This window comes from Ciconia boyciana, chromosome 21, assembly GCF_034638445.1.
Source record: "Ciconia boyciana chromosome 21, ASM3463844v1, whole genome shotgun sequence".
NCBI classification, from domain to species: Eukaryota; Metazoa; Chordata; class Aves; order Ciconiiformes; family Ciconiidae; genus Ciconia; species Ciconia boyciana.
The window spans coordinates 4,309,373-4,327,313 of NC_132954.1; the positions used below are offsets into that span (position 1 = coordinate 4,309,373).

The 17,941-nt window shown below is 66.7% G+C and overlaps 3 protein-coding genes across 7 annotated transcripts; 2 read left to right on the forward strand and 1 right to left on the reverse strand.

The window, feature by feature from the left end:
* Positions 1 to 646: 646 nt before the first annotated feature.
* On the forward strand, positions 647 to 4,483 carry TRIM63 (tripartite motif containing 63). The gene is made up of 9 exons (XM_072885486.1): positions 647 to 805; positions 922 to 1,088; positions 2,263 to 2,431; positions 2,722 to 2,817; positions 2,987 to 3,220; positions 3,331 to 3,353; positions 3,552 to 3,676; positions 3,787 to 3,980; positions 4,397 to 4,483. Exons 1-9 carry the CDS (start codon positions 647 to 649, stop codon positions 4,481 to 4,483), a joined length of 1,254 nt encoding a protein of 417 aa, XP_072741587.1.
* Positions 4,484 to 5,182: 699 nt separating this feature from the next.
* Positions 5,183 to 7,659, forward strand: SLC30A2 (solute carrier family 30 member 2). The gene is made up of 8 exons (XM_072884943.1): positions 5,183 to 5,306; positions 5,492 to 5,691; positions 5,959 to 6,105; positions 6,429 to 6,582; positions 6,671 to 6,833; positions 7,015 to 7,120; positions 7,213 to 7,347; positions 7,439 to 7,659. The coding sequence occupies exons 1-8, from the start codon at positions 5,257 to 5,259 to the stop codon at positions 7,582 to 7,584; spliced, it is 1,101 nt and encodes a 366-aa protein (XP_072741044.1). The 5' UTR covers positions 5,183 to 5,256; the 3' UTR covers positions 7,585 to 7,659.
* Positions 7,660 to 8,179: 520 nt separating this feature from the next.
* On the reverse strand, positions 8,180 to 16,155 carry EXTL1 (exostosin like glycosyltransferase 1). 5 transcript variants are annotated; one of them, XM_072885319.1, is made up of 12 exons: positions 15,749 to 16,155; positions 14,280 to 15,562; positions 11,037 to 11,130; positions 10,847 to 10,954; positions 10,290 to 10,409; positions 10,067 to 10,199; positions 9,869 to 9,987; positions 9,404 to 9,499; positions 9,217 to 9,303; positions 8,832 to 8,992; positions 8,584 to 8,743; positions 8,180 to 8,502 (listed from the first exon to the last, which is right to left on the reverse strand). In XM_072885319.1, exons 2-12 carry the CDS (start codon positions 15,212 to 15,214, stop codon positions 8,317 to 8,319), a joined length of 2,199 nt encoding a protein of 732 aa, XP_072741420.1. In that variant the 5' UTR covers positions 15,215 to 15,562; positions 15,749 to 16,155; the 3' UTR covers positions 8,180 to 8,316. The 5 variants fall into 5 exon arrangements, with proteins under 5 accessions (XP_072741420.1, XP_072741422.1, XP_072741421.1 ...); XM_072885321.1 differs by having other exon boundaries at positions 8,180 to 8,454; positions 8,584 to 8,755; XM_072885320.1 differs by having other exon boundaries at positions 8,180 to 8,457; positions 8,584 to 8,755.
* Between the last annotated feature and the right edge of the window lie 1,786 nt (positions 16,156 to 17,941).

Sequence of the window (17,941 nt, forward strand, 5' to 3'; positions counted from 1 at the left end):
AGAGCCCCCCAACTCCTGCCTGGGGAGGGAGGGAGGGGGTGGCCCTGGTGCATGTGCTGGGCACGGGGGGCTGCGTCTCCCTGGTGCTGCCTCTCCCCTCCAAGCACAGCCTGGGAACCCACTGTTGAGGCGTGTGTTTGCACCCCAGCAGTGGCCGCATTTTGAGGGTGCAAAGGGAGATGCTCCTTATAAGCCACCCCCCACTGCTGCTAGCCCCAGCTGTGCCCCATTCCTGGCACTATCACAATGTTTGAATGACCGCAGGGCTGTTTTTTGCCCCTCCACGCCCCCACTCCTATGCCGTTGTGGGGTTCAGCCCCAGGATCCGGCCACGCTGCCCCCCGGGGTGTGCAGCCATTTGGTCCCGGGGCAAAACCTGGCCCTGTTTGCCCCCCAGCTCCAGTTTCGGTGTGCCAGCAGCCACGGCACGGGCGGGCAGGGCCTCCCGGACAGCCTGTCCCCAGCTTGTTTACCGCTGCGGGAGGCATCCCGATGGCTCAGTCCCGTGTGACAGGTGCTGCTTCCCCGGACACCCGACCCCGCGTCGGGATTTGGCTCCTCGTGACCGGCGAGCGACTTATAAATAGCGGGACGAGGAGTGCCACTGGCAGTCGAGAGCAGTTGAGAGGAGCGCACCGTTGTGCTGATGGATTTCCAAGCCGGCATCCTGCGGGATGGCAGCCCCATGGAGAGCCTGGAGAAGCAGCTCATCTGCCCCATCTGCCTGGAGATGTTCAGCAAGCCGGTGGTGATCCTGCCCTGCCAGCACAACCTCTGCCGCAAATGTGCCAACGACACTTTCCAGGTGAGAGGGGGTCCCTGCGCCCGTTCCCCCACCCTGCCCGGGCTGGATGTCACCGGGACGCTCGCGGTGCTGTGGGGATGCTCACGGACTCCCCGATGTGCGTCTCCCCCTTCCAGGCCGCCAACCCGTACTGGCAGAGCCGGGGCAGCGTGATTTCAGGGGGCCGGTTCCGGTGCCCATCGTGCCGCCACGAGGTACTGCTGGACCGTCACGGCGTCTATGGGCTGCAGAGGAACCTGCTGGTGGAGAACATCATCGACATCTACAAGCAGGAGTGCTCCAGGTGGGCATGGGCGGCTGTGCCTTGCCCCAGCGGGGCCACGGGGACATGGGGATGCGGGAACGTGGGGATGCCCACCTCCCGAGCCCCAGCACCGTCGCTGAGACCACAAGAGATTGCAGCTGGGCAAGAAATTGGGGGGGCTTTACTGCTGGCTCAAATCCAAATCTTCCTCCCCTGACCCAAATCTTCCTCCTCTGACAGAAAAACTTCCTTCCCTGATGCAAATCTTCAGCCCCTGACCCAAATCCTCCACCCTATCCAGAGCAGTTTGGGTCTCTGGGTGGCTCAGGGGGATGGTGGGTCCCTGGGGGGGTGGTGGCAGCAGGGCAGGTCCTGCCCCCCCCCGCCCCCCTGACTCTGCAGCTGGAGCATTCGGTGGGAGATAAGAGGTGTGGGGGACAAATCCAGGCTCTGCTCGTGACAGCGGGCACTGCTGGCTGATAAGGGGCAGGGGGACAGTTTGGGGGGGCCCACCCGGGAAAAGCATGCAGCTGGGGGGGGACAGAGGGGTCACAGCTTCTTGAGACAGAGCGGTGGCCCTGGCCAAATTCCCTGAACCACTGTAAATATTGTTTGAGAGCCATGGGGACAGGGACGATGGCACGTGGCAGGTGTCTGCAGCGCCGGGGGGGACACGGGGGGCCAGCACTGAGTTTGCTTCAGTGGGTTGGTTTGTCCCCATGTCCCCCCCTTGCTGCAGAGGGGACAATTCAGCTGCAGGCCCTGGCTGGGACCCCCCGGGGGTTTCTGGGTGCCCCCACCCCGGTCAGGCGTTGGGTGACAACAATAAATCCCAGCAACCCAAGGCTAAAATTAGGTGCTTGTGCAGCATCCCTGGAGCGCGGCCCCAGGCCCCCCGCCCGCCGGTGCCGACTGCTGCCATGCCCAGCACCGCACTGGTTTAAACTGGGGTTTACTGGGCTCAGGGCTTATGGAGGCACAGAGGGCCACGGCTCCCGAAGGAGCAAATGTGGGTTATGCCAGGATGTGGTCCTCTTGCCTGGGGACCCGATTGTGGGGTGGCTGTGCAGCATCGGTGGGGACGTCACCGCCGTGGGGATGATGCTGCAATGGGGACATCGTCATGGCAGAGATGTCACTGCACTGGGGACATCACCCTGATGGGGATGGCACCTTGATAGGGACGTCACCGCAGCTGTGCCGCTCTCTCCAGCAGGCCGCTAAAAAAAGGGGAGCACCCCATGTGCAAGGAGCACGAGGACGAGCGGATCAACATCTACTGCGTCACCTGCGAGGTCCCCACCTGCTCCATGTGCAAAGTCTTCGGCGCCCACAAGGACTGCGAGGTTGCTCCCCTGCAAACTGTCTTCCAGGGCCAGAAGGTGCTGTGCGGGGGGACAGTGGGGATGGGGGGGACACGGCCGGTCCCGGGGCGATGTGCTGAGCTGGGACGGTCACAAATAGCACTGGGACCTGCTCACAGGGTATTAATAGCCCGCGGGTGACTTCGCCCAGGAGACAGCCTATATTTAGAGTGGCCACGGTTCGGGGGGGGACGTGGGGGGAGCAGAGCTGGGACCGGGCAATGCCCAGCCTGTCCCCACGTCAGGGTGGGAGATGTCCCCGTCCTCGCTGGCGTTCAAGCTGTTCCTGTCCGTCCACCCCTGCCCAGACTGAGCTGAACAACTGCATCTCCATGCTGGTAGCGGGGAACGACCGGATCCAGACGATCATCTCTCAGCTGGAGGACTCGTGCCGGAGCACCGAGGTGAGGAATGGGGTAAAAGGAGCCCTCCGAAAGCTGGGGGTGAAACCTCAGCCGGGAGGCATTTGGGATGGCTGGGAGGGAGCTGGAGCCCGTGGAGCAGGGATGCCCTCGGGATGCTGCTGGTGCCGAGGGACACACATGTGGCATCCCTTGCCCCTCGTCCCCGCAGGAGAACAGCGAGGCGGCCAAGCGGGAGCTGTGTGCTCGCTTCGACGCCTTGGCAGCGCTGCTGGAGGAGAAGAAGTCGGAGCTGCTGCAGCGCATCACCCGCGAGCAAGGCGACAAGACGGGCTTCGTCCAGGGCCTCATCCACCAGTACAAGGAACATCTGGAGAAGTCAAGCCAGCTGGTGGAGACGGCCATCCAGGCGATGGAGGAGACCGGAGGGGCTGCCTTCCTCATGGTGAGACCCCCAAACCTCCCCCGCTGGTGCCCGCATGGTGTCCCACCAGCTCGGGGACATCCCAGCGGCTGCCACACGGCTCCACTCACCTCTCCTCTTGCTCCCCACAGAACGCCAAGCAGCTCATTAAAACGTAAGTGCCCAAATTGGGGAAAATTCAGCCATCCCCAGTCCCTGTCCTGCAGCCGGGCAGGATTCGGCCACAGGGTGCCCAGGTGGTGAGCGTGGGGATGCCCCGACACCCCGCCCCGACACCCCACCCCGGCACCCTGTGGTCCCCCAGCCCAGTGAGGGGGACAGGGGGGGACACGGCCGTGCTCTCCCTGCCCAGAATCGTGGAGGCCTCCAAGGGCGGCAGGCTGGAGAAGATCGAGCAGGGCTACGAGAGAATGGACGCCTTCTCAGTGACCCTGGACCACCTCGCCGAGGCGGTCTGCGCCTTGGACTTCGACCCCGGTAATTCAGCCCCCGACCCCCCGGTGCCCCTTTCCCAACTCCCACCGAGCTGGTGGCACCCACCATGTTTCCCGGTGGCCCCGTGGTGACGTTTGGCTGCCTGTTTGCAGCTGAGGAAGATGAGGAGTACTTTGATGGGGAGGAAGAAGAGGTGGAGGAGGACGCGGAGCCTGAGAGGGCAGTGATGGGTAAGAGGGGCGGCACAGCCAAGCCCACCTCCCTGGGACCCTCAAGCATCCATGGGGGAGCTTTGGGGGCTCGGACCCCCCTCGATCCTCCCATCCTCTCCCCCAGCAGCTCCCCAGTAGCCGCAGCAACGTTGCCGGCACAGGAGAAACGCCGCGGGCGCAGGATGTCCGGCGACGGGACTCGGGACGGGGGGGGACACGCCGCAGGGGCTGGCAGCCTTACGAGCCGGCGCCTGCTCCAGCACGGGACACTTTTCTATTCAGGTGCAAACAGGACAATTCCGCACATTTTATATCTTCCTTGTTTTGTATATAATTGTCACGGATTTGAATTTTGTGTATTTTGTAAAGAAAACTGGTGTTTTGCGTGGTTTTTTTTCCTTGCCTTTCGTTCTTGGCTTGCCAGCCCCATGGTGGGCCACGGGGATGCAGGTGGGTTTGCCGGGCCGGTGCCATCACCGGTGGCCCTGCCAGCGCCCAGCGCAGCAGAGGGAATCCTCCCGGTCCAACACTTAATTTTTGGCCTCATTAGCACCTCCAGCAGCGCTGGCACCCCGTGCCTGGCCGCCTGCCCGGGGATGTAACAGGTTGGCACCTGGCAAGATTTATCTCCTGGTGATGGGGTGCCTGGGGCCAGTGCTTGCCTGGGCTTGGGGCTGTGGCCGGGGGGGGGGGTGAGGATGCTCTGGGCTGTGCCAGTCCCCAAAACGGGGACAACCTCGGCATCGAGCTGCCGGTTTGCTGCCGGGCTGAGCTCACACGACTGCGAAAATATACCATGAATGCAAAAAATATACCACAAATGCTTTTCTCCTGCTAAAACATAAGCCCGGCTCGGTGCCTGGCCAAGGGGAAACTGAGGCAGCGTCCGCAGCGGTGCTCTGGGCTGTGCCACAATTGCAATTAGCCCCGGGGCAATTAGTGCTGCTCCCCCGGGGCGGTGGGCAGGAGTCACTGTTGCGGGGGGGTCTGGTCCCAGGCTTATCCGTCACATGGCTGCTCCGCGGCTGAACCTAAAGTGGGGGGGTCGGGGGCTCCCTGGAGCGGGGCGGGGTATCGCCGGGTGCCTTTAGGGGGGACAGGGGGATGCTCCATCCTCCCCCTGCCTCGGGGGCTGCATCCATGCCCTGGTGCACGGTTCCGGGGGGGGGCCCGGGGGGGGTCCCAGAGCAATCCCCCCCCCCCTCCATCAACAGCCCCGTGGGTGCTGGGTGAGCAGGCCCACCCTGGGGCAGGCGGCCGTGGGTGTTTTGCAGCCGGCCTGGCCCTCCCTCCCCTGGCCGGGCTTTGCACACGAGTCCCCGGCACTTCACACGGGCCGAGGTCACCGGCTGCCACCAGCGCTGGACACGCAGCGGGGTCACCTGCCCCGGCCCCCCGTCCCGGAGGAGGATGGCAGCCGGCGAGGAGAAACGGCACCTGCTGAGCCAGGGCGCAGGCGGGTAGGGGGGCGCCCGGGGGGGCTGGGGACGTGGTGTCCCCTCTTCCCCGTGGGGCTCCCAAGTGGGGTCCCCTGGAGGCATCTGGCCAGGGAAGGGGCTGGGGGGGAGCATTCAGGGTCCGACCCGCTCCCCAAAATTCTCCCAGGCCCCCCGCTCCGGCCCCTGACCTCCCCTCTCCCCGGCAGGTCCTACCTGGGGGCTGTGCAAAAGAACGGGCACAACTCGGTGCAGGGACAGGCGCCCGCCCTGGAGCTGGGGGCACGGCGCAGCCGGCACTGCCACGCACAGGGGGCTGCCGGCCACCCTGGCCAGCAGCAGCGGGCACGCAGGAAGCTCTACCTGGCCGCTGGCATCTGCCTCGTCTTCATGGTGGGGGAAGCCGTGGGTGAGTGGTGGGTGCGGGGTCTGGCTGGGGTGGTCCCCATGGGGGCACCCCGAGTGGCTGCCTGCAGCCCCTCATGTCCTGCTTCCCCACCGTGGGTGCGGGCAGGGTGCGGGCAGGGTGCAGGCAGGGCTCCCCATTGCTTTTCGGAAGGTCGAAGCACACAGTGGGGCCCCCCACTGCAGCACAGGGTGACCCGGACCGTGCCCGGCTCGGGGTGGGACACCCTCCTGCTGCCACCCCGATGTCCCCGCTGCCCCCTCTCCACAGGTGGGTACCTGGCACACAGCCTGGCCATCCTGACGGACGCAGCCCACCTCCTGACGGACTTCGCCAGCATCATGATCAGCCTCTTTGCGCTCTGGGTGTCCTCGCGTCCCCCCACCAAAACCATGAACTTCGGCTGGCACCGGGCAGGTAACGGGGCGGCACCACCCCTGGGGCTGCTGTTTGGCTCCGGGGAACCCCAGGAAGCACTCGGAACATCCCAGGGTGCCTTCCCTACAGGGACCGGGTGCCTCGGGGAGCCCTGCGGGTATGGGGAGCCCTGGCAAAGCCCCCGCACCACATGCAGGGGCAGGGCAGGGCACAGGACACACCGTCCCCATGCAGGGAGCAACCACAGGGATGCGGGTCGGGTGCTCACCCCAAGCCCCGGTGCTGCCAGGGGGGCTGGGAGGGTGCTCGGGCTTGGCACGGCAGCAAAGCGGCAATGCAGGGCGGACGGGTCCTCTCCACAGAGATCCTGGGGGCCCTGCTCTCCGTGCTCTCCATCTGGGTGGTGACGGGTGTCCTGGTCTACCTGGCGGCCCAGCGCCTGCTCTCGGCCAACTACGACATCGAGGGTGGCGTCATGCTCATCACCTCCGCCTGCGCCGTGGCTGTCAATGTCGTGTACGTATGGCTGGCTCTCACCCTCCCCGGCTGTCCCCCCCTCCCATGCCCAGTGACCCCAGGGACGTCACCGCTGCCCTGCCTGCAGGATGGGGGTGGCCCTGCACCAGACGGGGCACAGGCACGGGCACAGCCATGGGGCAGCCAGCGAGCAGCCCAACGCCAGCGTCCGCGCTGCCTTTGTCCACGTCGTGGGGGACCTGCTGCAGAGCGTCGGCGTCCTCGTTGCGTCCTACATCATCTTCTTTAAGGTCTGGGTGGTTACTGGGGACAAAGGGGACGCTGGGGACATGGGGACAGCGGCTTCAGCCAGCCCTGGACAGTCACAGGGGCTAGACAGAGGGGACCATGTCCCCTCCCCGCTGGTGCCAATGGGGATTTGCGGTGGAGCGATGGCACTGGAGGGGCCTCACCCTCTCCCACCCCCTCCAGCCTGAGTACAAGTACGTGGATCCCATCTGCACCTTTCTCTTCTCCGCGCTGGTGCTGGGGACGACGCTGACCATCCTCCGCGACGTCCTCCTCGTCCTCATGGAGGGTAGGGACCAACCGGGGGGGGTCCAGGCCGTGGGGCCACCCATGGGTGCGGTGGCCCCCATCCCTCCAGCGCCTGCTGCTCTCCCTCCCCAGGCACCCCTAAAGGGATGGACTTCAACGCCGTGCGGGAGACGCTGCTGGCGGTGGAGGGGGTGGAGGCCGTGCACAGCCTCCACATCTGGGCACTGACTGCGGCACAGCCGCTGCTCTCCGTGCACATCGCCATCAGTGAGTGTCGCTCCCCGGGGAAGTGATGGGGGGGGGGGGAGGGATTCGGGGTTCACCCACACCCCAACATCCCCTCTCTTGGTCCTTGCAGACGCGGGTGCCAGCGCGCAGGAGGTGCTGGAGGAGGCCAGCTCCCGGCTGCAGGACACCTTCCGCTTCCACACCACCACCATCCAGGTGGAGAGCTACTCCGAGGAGATGCGGGACTGCCAGGAGTGCCAGCCCCCCCGTGACTGAGCCCCCCCCCCCGGCAGCCCCCTCGTGTGCTGGGGGGGACTTTTCATGCGTGGAAAATAAAGCGGAGCAAAGGGCTGGGTGCGTGCAGGGAGGGATGTTGGGTCTGGCAGTGCCGGGGCGTTATCTCGGGTGTCTGTTAGGAGCGAAGGCAGCAAGGACAGACCCACGGCTGCGGCGGCCGGAGGAGAGCAGCTGTTGGAGGCCAGCAGCCTTAATTTTCCCTATTTCTATTCAGCTGGGGGGAAGGCAGCTGAAACGACCCTTTTCCTTTCTTCGGGGAGCGCTGCGATGCAATGGGGTGCTGGGGCGTCTGGGGGCTGCGGGGGATCCATCCCAGGCAGGGGGAGGGCGGACACACTCGCCCTGCTCTCGCCTCTTATCGCTCCTCTGTTTGCCTTTGGGAAGCCAAAGGACTCGCCCTCCCTGCGGGGCTGGAGGCCGGGGGGGCTGCGTGCGTGGCCGGGTGCCGCACAGGTTGTTCCCAGGGTGCCCGGGCGGCTGCCGATGGCAGAACCACTGGGGCACCAAACCACCGGTGCTCCTGGTGCTCCCCACCGGGCACAGCCCGCTCCCCCGCATCCTGCAGCCACCAGCCGGACTCTGCCTCTCCACCCACCTTTATTGTACTGGTAAAACCCAATAATGAGTAAAACCCCGTCAGCAGCGACCGCTTGCCCTGGGAGGGCTCCGTGCACCAGGAACGGGGCACCCGACCCCGATCCCCGGCAGCCCTCAGGGTTTCTCCAAGCGGGGGTATTTCTTGCGCAGGACGGAGACCTGGTCCTTGAAGAGGACGGGGTCGAGGCGCAGCTGGGAGGACACGAGGGGCATGTAGCCGAACCAGTCCACCAACTGGTTGAGGCAGTCCTGCTGCTGGGAGAAACGCCGGCTGCCAGCTGCCCCCGCCGTGCCCTTCACCTTGGCAGGAGGGGAGCGTGGGGGTGAGGGGCTCTGCTCCCCGGCCGGGGGGGTCCCCGCATCCCCATCCTTGCACCCTACCTGCTGGGGCACGGTCTCCTTGTGCTGCTTCTGCTGGGTGACCTTGATGGGCGGCAGCTTGGTGACGGCAGCCACGAGGACGTTCATCAGGATGTCCTCGCAGGTGGCCAGGCCACCCACCAGCTCCCGCAGCCCCGCCGGCAGGTACTCCGTGAAGAGGCTGTGATAATACCTGGGGAGGGAGCGAGGTGCGGGGGGCAGGATGCGGCCGAGCCCCCCGCCCCGCCGGCCCCTCCCCGGCCGGGTACCTGTGGTAGAAGGCGGCGGCGGTGAGGACGATGGAGAGCTCGTTGGTCCATTTGGAGGTGTAGCCCCAGCGCCTCTGCTCGGCGTCCCAGAAGTGGCTCTGCGTGGGGAAGCCCACGATGCGCTCGGGGAAGCTGCGCCACACCACGAAGGCGAAGTCCACCTGGCACGGGACGGGGGACGGCGTCACCGGGCTGCGGGAACCTGTGGGAAGGGGCTCACCACCACCCCTGCCTTCCCCCGGAGGTGTGCCCTGGGTGTGGGGACATGGGGACAGCGGGCACCGCTCCCCGCCAGCCCCGCAGTGACCACTGAGCAGCCCTCCTGGCTCAGCATGGGGCTTGCCCAGCTCCACAGGGCCAGGGACCACAGTGCCCATGGCCTCACCTCGCTGGTTGAGAGGCTGGTGTGCTCGTCCAGGCTCAGCACGGCGTCCGTCTGGATGGCCGCGTAGGGGAAGAAGCGGTCGCTGAGCTACGGTGCGGGGAAAGACAGGTTGGGATGTGCCATGGGGTGGGTGCCCCGGCTCCTTGCCCATGTCCCGGCTCCCTGCTTGCGTCCCGGCTCCTCTCACCTTCCTCCTGCCCTGGATGACGGTCAGAGGCACGGTGGTCTGGGGCCATTTCCCACTTGGTGGTGGTGGCTTCTTGCAGCTCCACAGCACCAGGATCTACGGGGGGGACACCAGCATGTCCAGGGGTGTTTGGCCAGGCTGACCCGTCAGGGTGTGTTGGTGCAACGGCGTTCACAGGGCGGCCACAGCTGAGCCCCTCCCCAGCACCCCAGTGGGACCCGCTCCAGCCCAGCTCACCCCAAAACCATCTCACGGCAGTTGGGACCAGAATAAACCCACAGGTGGTCCCACCTCCACCCTGGCGGGCTGGGGACACAGCTCTGCCCACCCAAGGGTGACACCATCAGCCACCCCATCCCACCCCAACCCCATCCTCGCCATTCCCAGCCCACGGGACCCTGCCCCATCCCTCCTGCTGCATCCCGAGGAGGTGCACTGAGCGGTGCAGGACTCAGCTCCCCCCACCTGGGCGCAGTACTGGGATCCGGAGACGGCCTGGATGAGCCTGAGGATGGGCTGGGAGAGGGAGCCGGCCGGCGAGACGGCCCGGATGAAAGCCGTGAACTTCTCGGAGGGGCTGGAGCCTGAGAAAGGCCGGGAGAGGATAGGTGTTGTGGCATGCACTGAGTTTGCCGTGCTCAGCCGGAGCAGGGGGGGTCCTACCGTGCTGCAGGTAGTAGAAGGGAAAGTCCCCGGGGTGGGTGGAGAAGTCGGGCAGGGCCAGGAGCCCCCCGGGCAGGGTGTTCCAGAGGAAGCGGGAGCGGGAGCGTTGCGGGAGCAGCCGGTCCTTGATGATCTGCCAGAGGCCAGAGAGATGCTCTCAGCACCCTGGTTGTGACCCCGGGGGCTGGGGGGGGGGGGGGGCAGTTCGGGGTTGGGGGCTCACCTCCAGCGTGGTGTGCACGATCTTGTCGACGGAGGAGAAGTACGCGTCCCACAGGAACTGGGTCTGCTGCTGGAAAGCCAGGACACGCTCCGGGTGGATGCAGCGGACAGCGGAGGGGATCTGGGGGGGGGCAGGGGGGTAGCTGGTTTCTCACCTCGGCCCCCCCTGACCCCCTGGCAGGGTTGCCTTGCCTCCGTGACCTCTGTGCCATCCCGTGGGACGCCCCGTGGCCAAGGATGCTGTGCCACTGCCCTGCTGCGGCTCCGCCACCTCCTCTCCCTGGAGAAGGATCTGGCCCAGGACCCCTCAAGGGCTTTGGGTTTGTGGAAACAAACACCCCCTGCACCCTGAGATGAACGATGCCCCAGGGCTGTGGCTGGGACGGGACCCCCCCTCTGGGCTGGATGAGACCCCCCCCCTGCACCCACCCGCAGGAGGGCTGTCGGGCTCAGCTGCAGAGGTTTCACCCCAAAACTTGACCGGTGGCTCCACCACCACTGGTGTCATTACGGGGGGGTCCCTTGTGTCGGGTGTGGGGCAGAATCCGGCCACGGTACCTGCAGCAGCAGCCTCTCATTGCCCACGACAGCAGCTTTGCCCCAGTCGATGGCCTCGGCGAAGGGCAGCTCCCAGCCGTCGCTCAGCAGCACGGGGATGCAGGCGGCCTGCGGCGGGACCCCACACGGGCTGGGACAGAGCCCCCGGTACCGGGTGGGGTTCCCCCATCACCCCCACCCCTCCCCGTACCTGCAGTGCCTCCAGGAAGCGGAAGGAGCCCAAGCGCCTGCCCCGGGGCACGATGCAGAAGGTGGAATTGTGCAGCAGCTCCTGGTAGTCAAACCTGGGATGGGAGATGGCGTGGGGGTCAGGCACAGCCCCCCGCAATCCGTAACCATCCCGGGGGGTCTCGCTGGCATCTGGCAAGGCTGAGCGTCCCTCTTGGGGGGCACGGGGCCAGCCCAGGGAAGTGTTAGAATTGATCGGGGCTGATTTTCGCTCTGAACAGCCCTGGCTCCGTGGGGCCAGTGGAGCAGAGATGCCCTGGCTGATGGAGGGACATGTCCATGGTCAGAAAGAGAACCTGTGGCAGAGCCAGGAACCAAATTCAGGTCGAAGAGGGGGGGCCAGGATAGGACCCCAGTGCCCAGGCAGCGCTCGTCTTTCCGTGGTGTTACCCACCCGCCTGTAATGAAACCCCATGCAAAGCCAGCGCCCGAACCCCCGAGCCTGAAACTGCGGCGACTCCTCTGTGGTGCCCAGACTTGCTGGGCAGGACCAGCCCTGCCTGCCCTGGCAGCCTTTTGGCAGCGGCAGAGGGCCGGCTGCCCACAGGGGTGCAGGCAGCGTGCCCCCCCCCCAGCCAGGCTCGCGCCGTGGGGCTATGAAAGCCCCTTCTGTGTGGCCGGTGGGGAGAGGCGCGTCCGCTGCCGGGTCCCTGCGACCGTGCCGGAAAATCCAATATTGACTTTAGGTCGGGACAGACCCCGTCTGTTCCTGCCCGTGGGGAGGGAGGGACGGGGCAGCTGGGTCCCGGATGGGCCGGGGGAGACGCGCGTGGTCCAGCCGGGGGGGGCCCCGAGGCCGAAGGGCTGCTTGAAATGTGCTGGTCCCCAGGGGGAAGGGTCTCCCCACGGTGGGGACGTGGGGCTGGTGCCAACCTGGGGGTTGAGGACGTGTCCCCTCCATAGGTGCTGGAGCACCCTGGAGCATCCCAGCGCCCTGGGACGTGGGAAATCGGCCCCAAGGCACAAAATTTTACGATCAAAACCTGTCTCCGGATGAACCACCCCAATGTCTCCAACGGATGCCGAAAACCCCATGAGCGCACCCTGCCCCGTTAACACCCCAGCTCCTGGCCAAGCGACCTGCCGGAGGGGCGAGGGTGGCTCAAACAGAGCCCAGACCCCCGCCATGAAACCGCAGCGGCGACGGCCACATCCCCGGGGCCGGATTCTGCTGACGCTCGCCCTTGGGACAGCCCCGCTGCCACCCGCTCCTCGGGGACCCCAGCCCGGCCGTGACCACCAGCACCTCTGCGGGGCCGTTCCCGCTGCTGGGCTGGGTGGGCAGCAGGATGGGTCCCGGGGGGCAGAGCAGCCATGGGCAGCCTCCCCTCGCAGGCAGCCATCGCGGGGAAGCTGGCGCCGGCGGGGCTGCGGGGCCAAAACCTCCCGATGGAAATACTTTGCTCCTGACGCGCTGTGGTTTCCGGGTAATCACGCCGTCAGGGCTTCCTTGTTTTGTTAGGAGCCGGGACGGGGGCCTGCCGTGCTCCCTCCGCCCGGCCCCTCCGTGGCTCCGGCCAGGCACGGTGCCACCGGACCCGCCGGCTCCAGAGAACCTTTCCCAACCCACTTTGATTGCTTTAAACCCAGGGCAGCCCGCAGCAGGGCCGGACTGCGGCGTTGCTACAAGCCACCCTTTATCCGGGCACAGAACCGGTTTGTTTCAGGCAGCCCCCCGGGCGTGAGGAGGGTGATGGAGGCCCCAGCAAGGCCTTCCTCTGCTCCCCGCGCTGCCCTCCGCCGCGCCGGCACCCGCCACCCTGAGCGAAGGGGACGTCCCCAATGCACCGGGCGAACGGGGCAGCCGGGGTCTCGCTTTGCCAACCACGGTGTGTCCCCTCCCCGCTGGCCCGTCGTCACTCTGCCGCTGTCCCAGCTCCGGATCTGGGGACATCTTCTCCCAGGGCAGGAGGGCATAAATCCCCCACGTGAGGTCGAGCAGAGCTGGTCCGGCTCGATGGAGGTGCCGATGGCTTTTTGCCCAAGTGTCCCATGGGGACGAGCAGGACGGCGGAGGCTTGGGGTCACGCACGAGCACGCTGCCCTGCGCCACGTGTTCCCCGACTATCTGCTGCCTAAAGCCGTCCCGGGCGAGGTGTAAATCTCCCTGTACTTGCAAACAGCATTAGGGGATTACCTGGGCTGGGCGGGAGGGGGATTTCCCGTCCCACCGCCCCTCGGCACAGCGCAGGGCTGACCTTGGACCCCCCATCCTGCCAGCCCGCGGCGTCTCCCACCATCCTGCGATGCCCCGTCCCCAAAAAGACTCCACTGCAGGGGCTGACCCTGCCGGGCTGGTGGCAGCCGCTGGACGGGGCCACACGGTGCCCGAGCCGCCCCGAAGCCCCGGCTAATCCCGGTGCCCACAGCACCCCAGCTCCACTTTTACCTCCCGGCACCTCCTAAGATGCTTTGAGGATGATGCCCCACATGGCTTCTCCCCATCTGCTCTCTGGCCGGGTGGCTGCGGGATGTCCCCAGGCAGCGGGACGGGGACCTGCCCATTGCCAGTGGGACGGGGTCCGTGCTTAGCAGCCCTGGAGCAGGCAGCTGGCGACAGGTCCCCAGCAGCAGGACAGGGAGGCGAGGAGCCGGCGTGAGTCCCTGCAGCATGGAGCCCCCCAAACTCACAGAACTTTGTCCCCCCCAGTTTTTCCGCCAAGGTCCATCACACACTGCTGCTGCCATCCCCATTTGTGAGGGGGGACGCAGGGGGACCCCCCACCCCACCCCACCACGTCCGGGTGAGCTCGGGGCCGCCCACACTGGGATGCCCAAGCACCCGCCAATTTTGCGGGATTTTTAGCGGAGCCAGTGAGGGGGGGATGTTTCAGGCTCATCTCCAAGATAAATGTTTATGTTAAGGGAGGGCAGGAGGGGGGGAGAAGAAAAGCATCATTCATCAGCGTTAGGAAAAAGGGAAATCGTATTAGAGGCAGCCGCGATGATTGCAGATAAGAGCCGCTCTCACCAGATTACTCGAACTTTAATACAGAACAGGAAAGCCCTGAACAACCAGCGCCTCGCTCCCCACTATGGAAATGAAACCCTCACCTATTTTGGGAGACCCCAAAACTTTCCTCTCTCCCCACATCTGGAGGTCCAGCCACCACAGACGGGCACGGCTGCACCCCGCAGAGGGGCAGGAACGTTTGTGGGGTGTTCCCCGCACCAGACCCCCATTCCTACCCCGTCTCCCACTCACTTTTCGTAGTCGACATTATCCTTGTCGCAGCGCATGTCCTTGTGCTTCTCCCAGTCCTTGCCGTGCTTGCAGGTGGTGAGCGAGATGATGTCCTTCCCGTTGTGGATGTGGTGCAGCGCGTTCCTGGTGCCGGAGCCGATGCCAGTCAGGTACCGCTTCCCCTTGAACACCAACAAATATTTCTTTTTCGGGTGGATCGCGTCCTGATACAACCACCCCCTCTCCCCGCCGCGCTGCGGGTGGTCCTTGGAGAAGAGAGGGATGGAGATGTCGAAGCCGGGCCTGAAGCTCTCGGTGTAGAAGCTGGCTTTGGCCAAGATGGCCTGGCCGATGTCGAAGCCCAGGTCCTCGCTGTAATTAGGCCAGGTGCCCGAGTAGAGGTTGAAGATGAGGTGGTTACGGCCGCCGTTCCAGAGCGGGAAGCTGCGGATTTTCTCATCGACGTTACGGACATATTGACTCGAGAGATGGTCGCGGTCCAGCGTGTCGATGCTGAGGATGAAGAGGCAGGCTTCCTCGGGGTTCGGGGTGTAGTAGCGAGAACGCTCGATGGAGGCGAGCATTTTGCCGTAACTCTCCGAGAGGGGCTGGTCCCTCTCCCGGGGGTAGGTGAAGACTTTGAAGCCGTGCTTCTCGCACCTGGAGAAGTCGAAGCAGGTTTCCATCCGGCATCTGCTGTTCTTGTAGACGTTCAGCCACGCTGCCCGCCGTGCCCGGGGCGATGGCAGCGAGGGGTCACCATCGCTCTGGAGCTCCTCGGGGTCTGCAAAGCTTTTGAGGAGGGACCGATCCGTCCAGCGGGGCCAGTTCCTCTGGGCTTTGGCTTTCCTCCCAGAAAAGAAAGCAAAACGGCGTAGCTGGTCTCCTCCAAAGAAGAAAAGCAGGAGCCAAGAGGCAAGGAGAGTCAGGAAAATGTATTTCTTCCTGGTCTGCATAGGTTCACACGCAGCCCCGGGTCCTCATCGGGCTCGGATGGGCACCAGAGTCCGGTTGAAAGGCCGATGTCCCAAATCCCAGGCGGGCAGTGGGACAGGTCCCGGCCCCCAGGTATTGTCCCGTGGCCCTTGCAGCCCGTGGGAGCGTGGATGAACCCCACGATCCTCTTGCTGCCCACTCCGACCAGGGCTGCACGGGCTTTTCGGGGCCGTCCCTCGCTCCGGCTGCGGAGCAGAGCTCGGTGCAGCGGCGTCCCGCTCCCTTCCCTCTGGCGCAGCGTTTACTTCGCTGGGCCCCTGTGCCGTGACAATGACATTTCCATCGCCGCTTGGCCCAGCTTCAAATCCCTGGAGAAGGGGAGAGGTCACGCCGCCGCCGTCCTGTTGCCACCAACCGTGACACCGCAAGCGGCTCCCCACGTCCCCGCGGCGGGACCCCCCTCCCCAGACCCCTCCTGGGAACAAAACCTCCCGCTCCCCCCGGAGCCCCCCAACCTGCTCCTTCCCCGCCTCCAAGCCCGGTCCCCCCGTTACCTTTGGGGACACGCAGCTCCGGGTGGCTTTCGGGCCGCCGTGCCCCGAAGTCTCGATACGCGGCTCCCCGCGGCTCCGGGCTGCATCCCCGGCCGGGGAAGGCGGCGGAGCAGCCGCCGTGCCGCCCTGCCGGGCTCTCCCCGCCCGCGGCGCAGCGTTCCCGGTGCGCGGCCGCACGGAGCAGCCGCTGCCGGAGGCTCCGCGCAGCCCCGGTCCCGGGGGTCCCCCTCTCTGCTCGCCTGCTGCGGGGGTGCCTGGCTGGGGGGGCTGCGGGGGTGTGTGTGTGTGTGTGTCTGTGTGTCCCCTTGTCACCTTGTCCGTCTGTCCCTGCGTTGGGCTGTCTGTCCCCGTGTCCCCCCCACGGCTGCCTGTGCAAGCCCCCAGCTGCCTGCACCCCTCGTGGCTGCCTGGCCGCCTGCCCCCGTGTCAGGCCGCCTGTCCCCCCTACCCCCCCGGGGCTGGCTGTCCCCCGTCCGTCTGTCTGTCCCCGTCCCCCTCACCCCCCCGGGGCTGGCTGTCCCCTGTGCGTCTGTCTGTCCCTGTCCCCCGTCCCTCCGCCCGGGGCTGGCTGTCCCCTGTCCGTCTGTCCGTCCCCCCCGGGGCTGGCTGTCCCCCTGTCCCCTTGCCTGCCCGTCCCTTGCCCGCCCGTGCCCGTGTCCCGCAGCCCCGTGTCCCGCCCCCGCCCGCGCCCCCCGCCCGCGCCTGTCACACCGCGTCCCACCGTCACAACATTCGCCCTTGGTCCCCGCCCACCCGCCTCTCATTGGTCCCCCGCGCCCCTGTGGGCGTGGCCCCCGCCGGCCAGAGGGCGTGCCCCGCGGAGCCCCCCCCTGCGGCGCCTTCCCATTGGCCGCGCCCTGCCGCCCGCGGAGCGCCCACGTGGGACGCGGGGGGGGGGATGGGGGGGTTCCCCGCGCGCTGGGGGCGGGGTGCCCCGGGGTAGGGGGGGGCAGGGGCTCCGCAGGGTCCCTGCGCCGCCCGCGGTGGGACCCCACGCCAGGGCCGTCCCACGCCCTGTGTCCCCACTCACGTCCCTGTTCGCGGGGGCGTCCGGTTCCGGGGACCCCCGAGGGGAGCGGCCCGTCCCGCTGGTCTCAGCCCTCGGGTGCGGCTGCCTTCAGCCCCTCAGCCCCTCCGTGCCCTGGAGTCCCCCAGGGAACCCCCAAAGGGACGGGGCAGTTATAGGGCAGCAACGGGGTCACGATGGGGCAGCGATGGGGAGCAGGGAGTGGCCAGAAACACAGCTGGGGCCACCTCCACCAGTGACAGCCCCCAAACTCCGATGACACCCCCGGGCCCCAGTGAGACCCCCAGGCACGGGGCGGGAGGGCCAAGCCCTTGTGCAGCCTGGCAGCTCTTGCCTCAGTCAAACCCGGCTCCAAACCCGTCCACGCACGGGAGCCAGGGCCACGGCACAAAGCTGGTGGTGGACTGCAGGGTTCACCCTCCCACGGGGCAGAGATGGGGGTCCCAGCCTGGCCTGGCCCCCCCGAATCAGCCGTCCACAGCGCACGGCTGTGAGAACTCTTGGTGGGGTGGCTGGAAGAGGAGCCGAGTGGGAGCGTGGGCCGAGTTAATCCCGTTAAAGAAAGCCCCTGGAAACACTGCGTGAGCCCAGCGTGGGGGGGACGTGGGCAGCAGCAAAGCCAACCAGCCCCCAGTGGCACCCACATAACCGGGACCCCAGGGGTTCACCTGTGGGCCCCCCACACCCCTGTTCCGCAGGGCTCGACCAGAGGGGAGAAAGGGATGGCCTGGAGCAGCCGGACTCGCCGCCTTGAGCAGCCCCCACCATATCCAGCCAGGACCCTCTCCCGGGGGTGGCTTTGCTGGGGCGATGTGGGGGTGCTGGGGGGCTGAGCCCCACTGCAGGGAGCCAGGCGTGGGCTGGAGCAGGCAGCAGGGGCAGGTCAGGGCTCGCCTCCCCCACCCTGCCCCGGCATCCCCAGCCGTGCCAGCCGCCCTCCGCCCTGCCCTGCTGGCCAGGCAAGCCGGGACTCGACGGGGCGCTGGATCCCATCCATGGGTGTAACAGCCCGGCCGGCCTCAGCCTGCAGGTGGACCGGCCTTTGGGCAGGACGGGTGCTCGGCACGGGGCAGGGTGCCACCAGCCCCAGCTGGGCACCCCGGGGTGGCTGTGCTGGTGGGTATGGGCTGGGGTCCCCTCTCCCTGCCCCAGCAGCCAGGTGGGAC

Excerpts from the sequence above, each read along its gene's own strand:
- TRIM63 (XM_072885486.1), top strand. The coding sequence starts at position 647 with ATGGATTTCCAAGCCGGCATCCTGCGGGATGGCAGCCCCATGGAGAGC. Across the intron at positions 1,089-2,262 it reads TACAAGCAGGAGTGCTCCAG|CAGGCCGCTAAAAAAAGGGG; the intron begins GTGGGCATGGGC and ends CGCTCTCTCCAG. Across the intron at positions 3,354-3,551 it reads GCCAAGCAGCTCATTAAAAC|AATCGTGGAGGCCTCCAAGG; the intron begins GTAAGTGCCCAA and ends CTCCCTGCCCAG.
- SLC30A2 (XM_072884943.1), top strand. The coding sequence starts at position 5,257 with ATGGCAGCCGGCGAGGAGAAACGGCACCTGCTGAGCCAGGGCGCAGGC. Across the intron at positions 5,307-5,491 it reads CTGAGCCAGGGCGCAGGCGG|GTCCTACCTGGGGGCTGTGC; the intron begins GTAGGGGGGCGC and ends TCTCCCCGGCAG. Across the intron at positions 7,348-7,438 it reads CTCCGTGCACATCGCCATCA|ACGCGGGTGCCAGCGCGCAG; the intron begins GTGAGTGTCGCT and ends TGGTCCTTGCAG.
- EXTL1 (XM_072885317.1), bottom strand. The coding sequence starts at position 15,214 with ATGCAGACCAGGAAGAAATACATTTTCCTGACTCTCCTTGCCTCTTGG. Across the intron at positions 11,131-14,279 it reads GATAATGTCGACTACGAAAA|GTTTGACTACCAGGAGCTGC; the intron begins GTGAGTGGGAGA and ends CTCCCATCCCAG. Across the intron at positions 10,410-10,846 it reads ATGAGAGGCTGCTGCTGCAG|ATCCCCTCCGCTGTCCGCTG; the intron begins GTACCGTGGCCG and ends GCCCCCCCCCAG.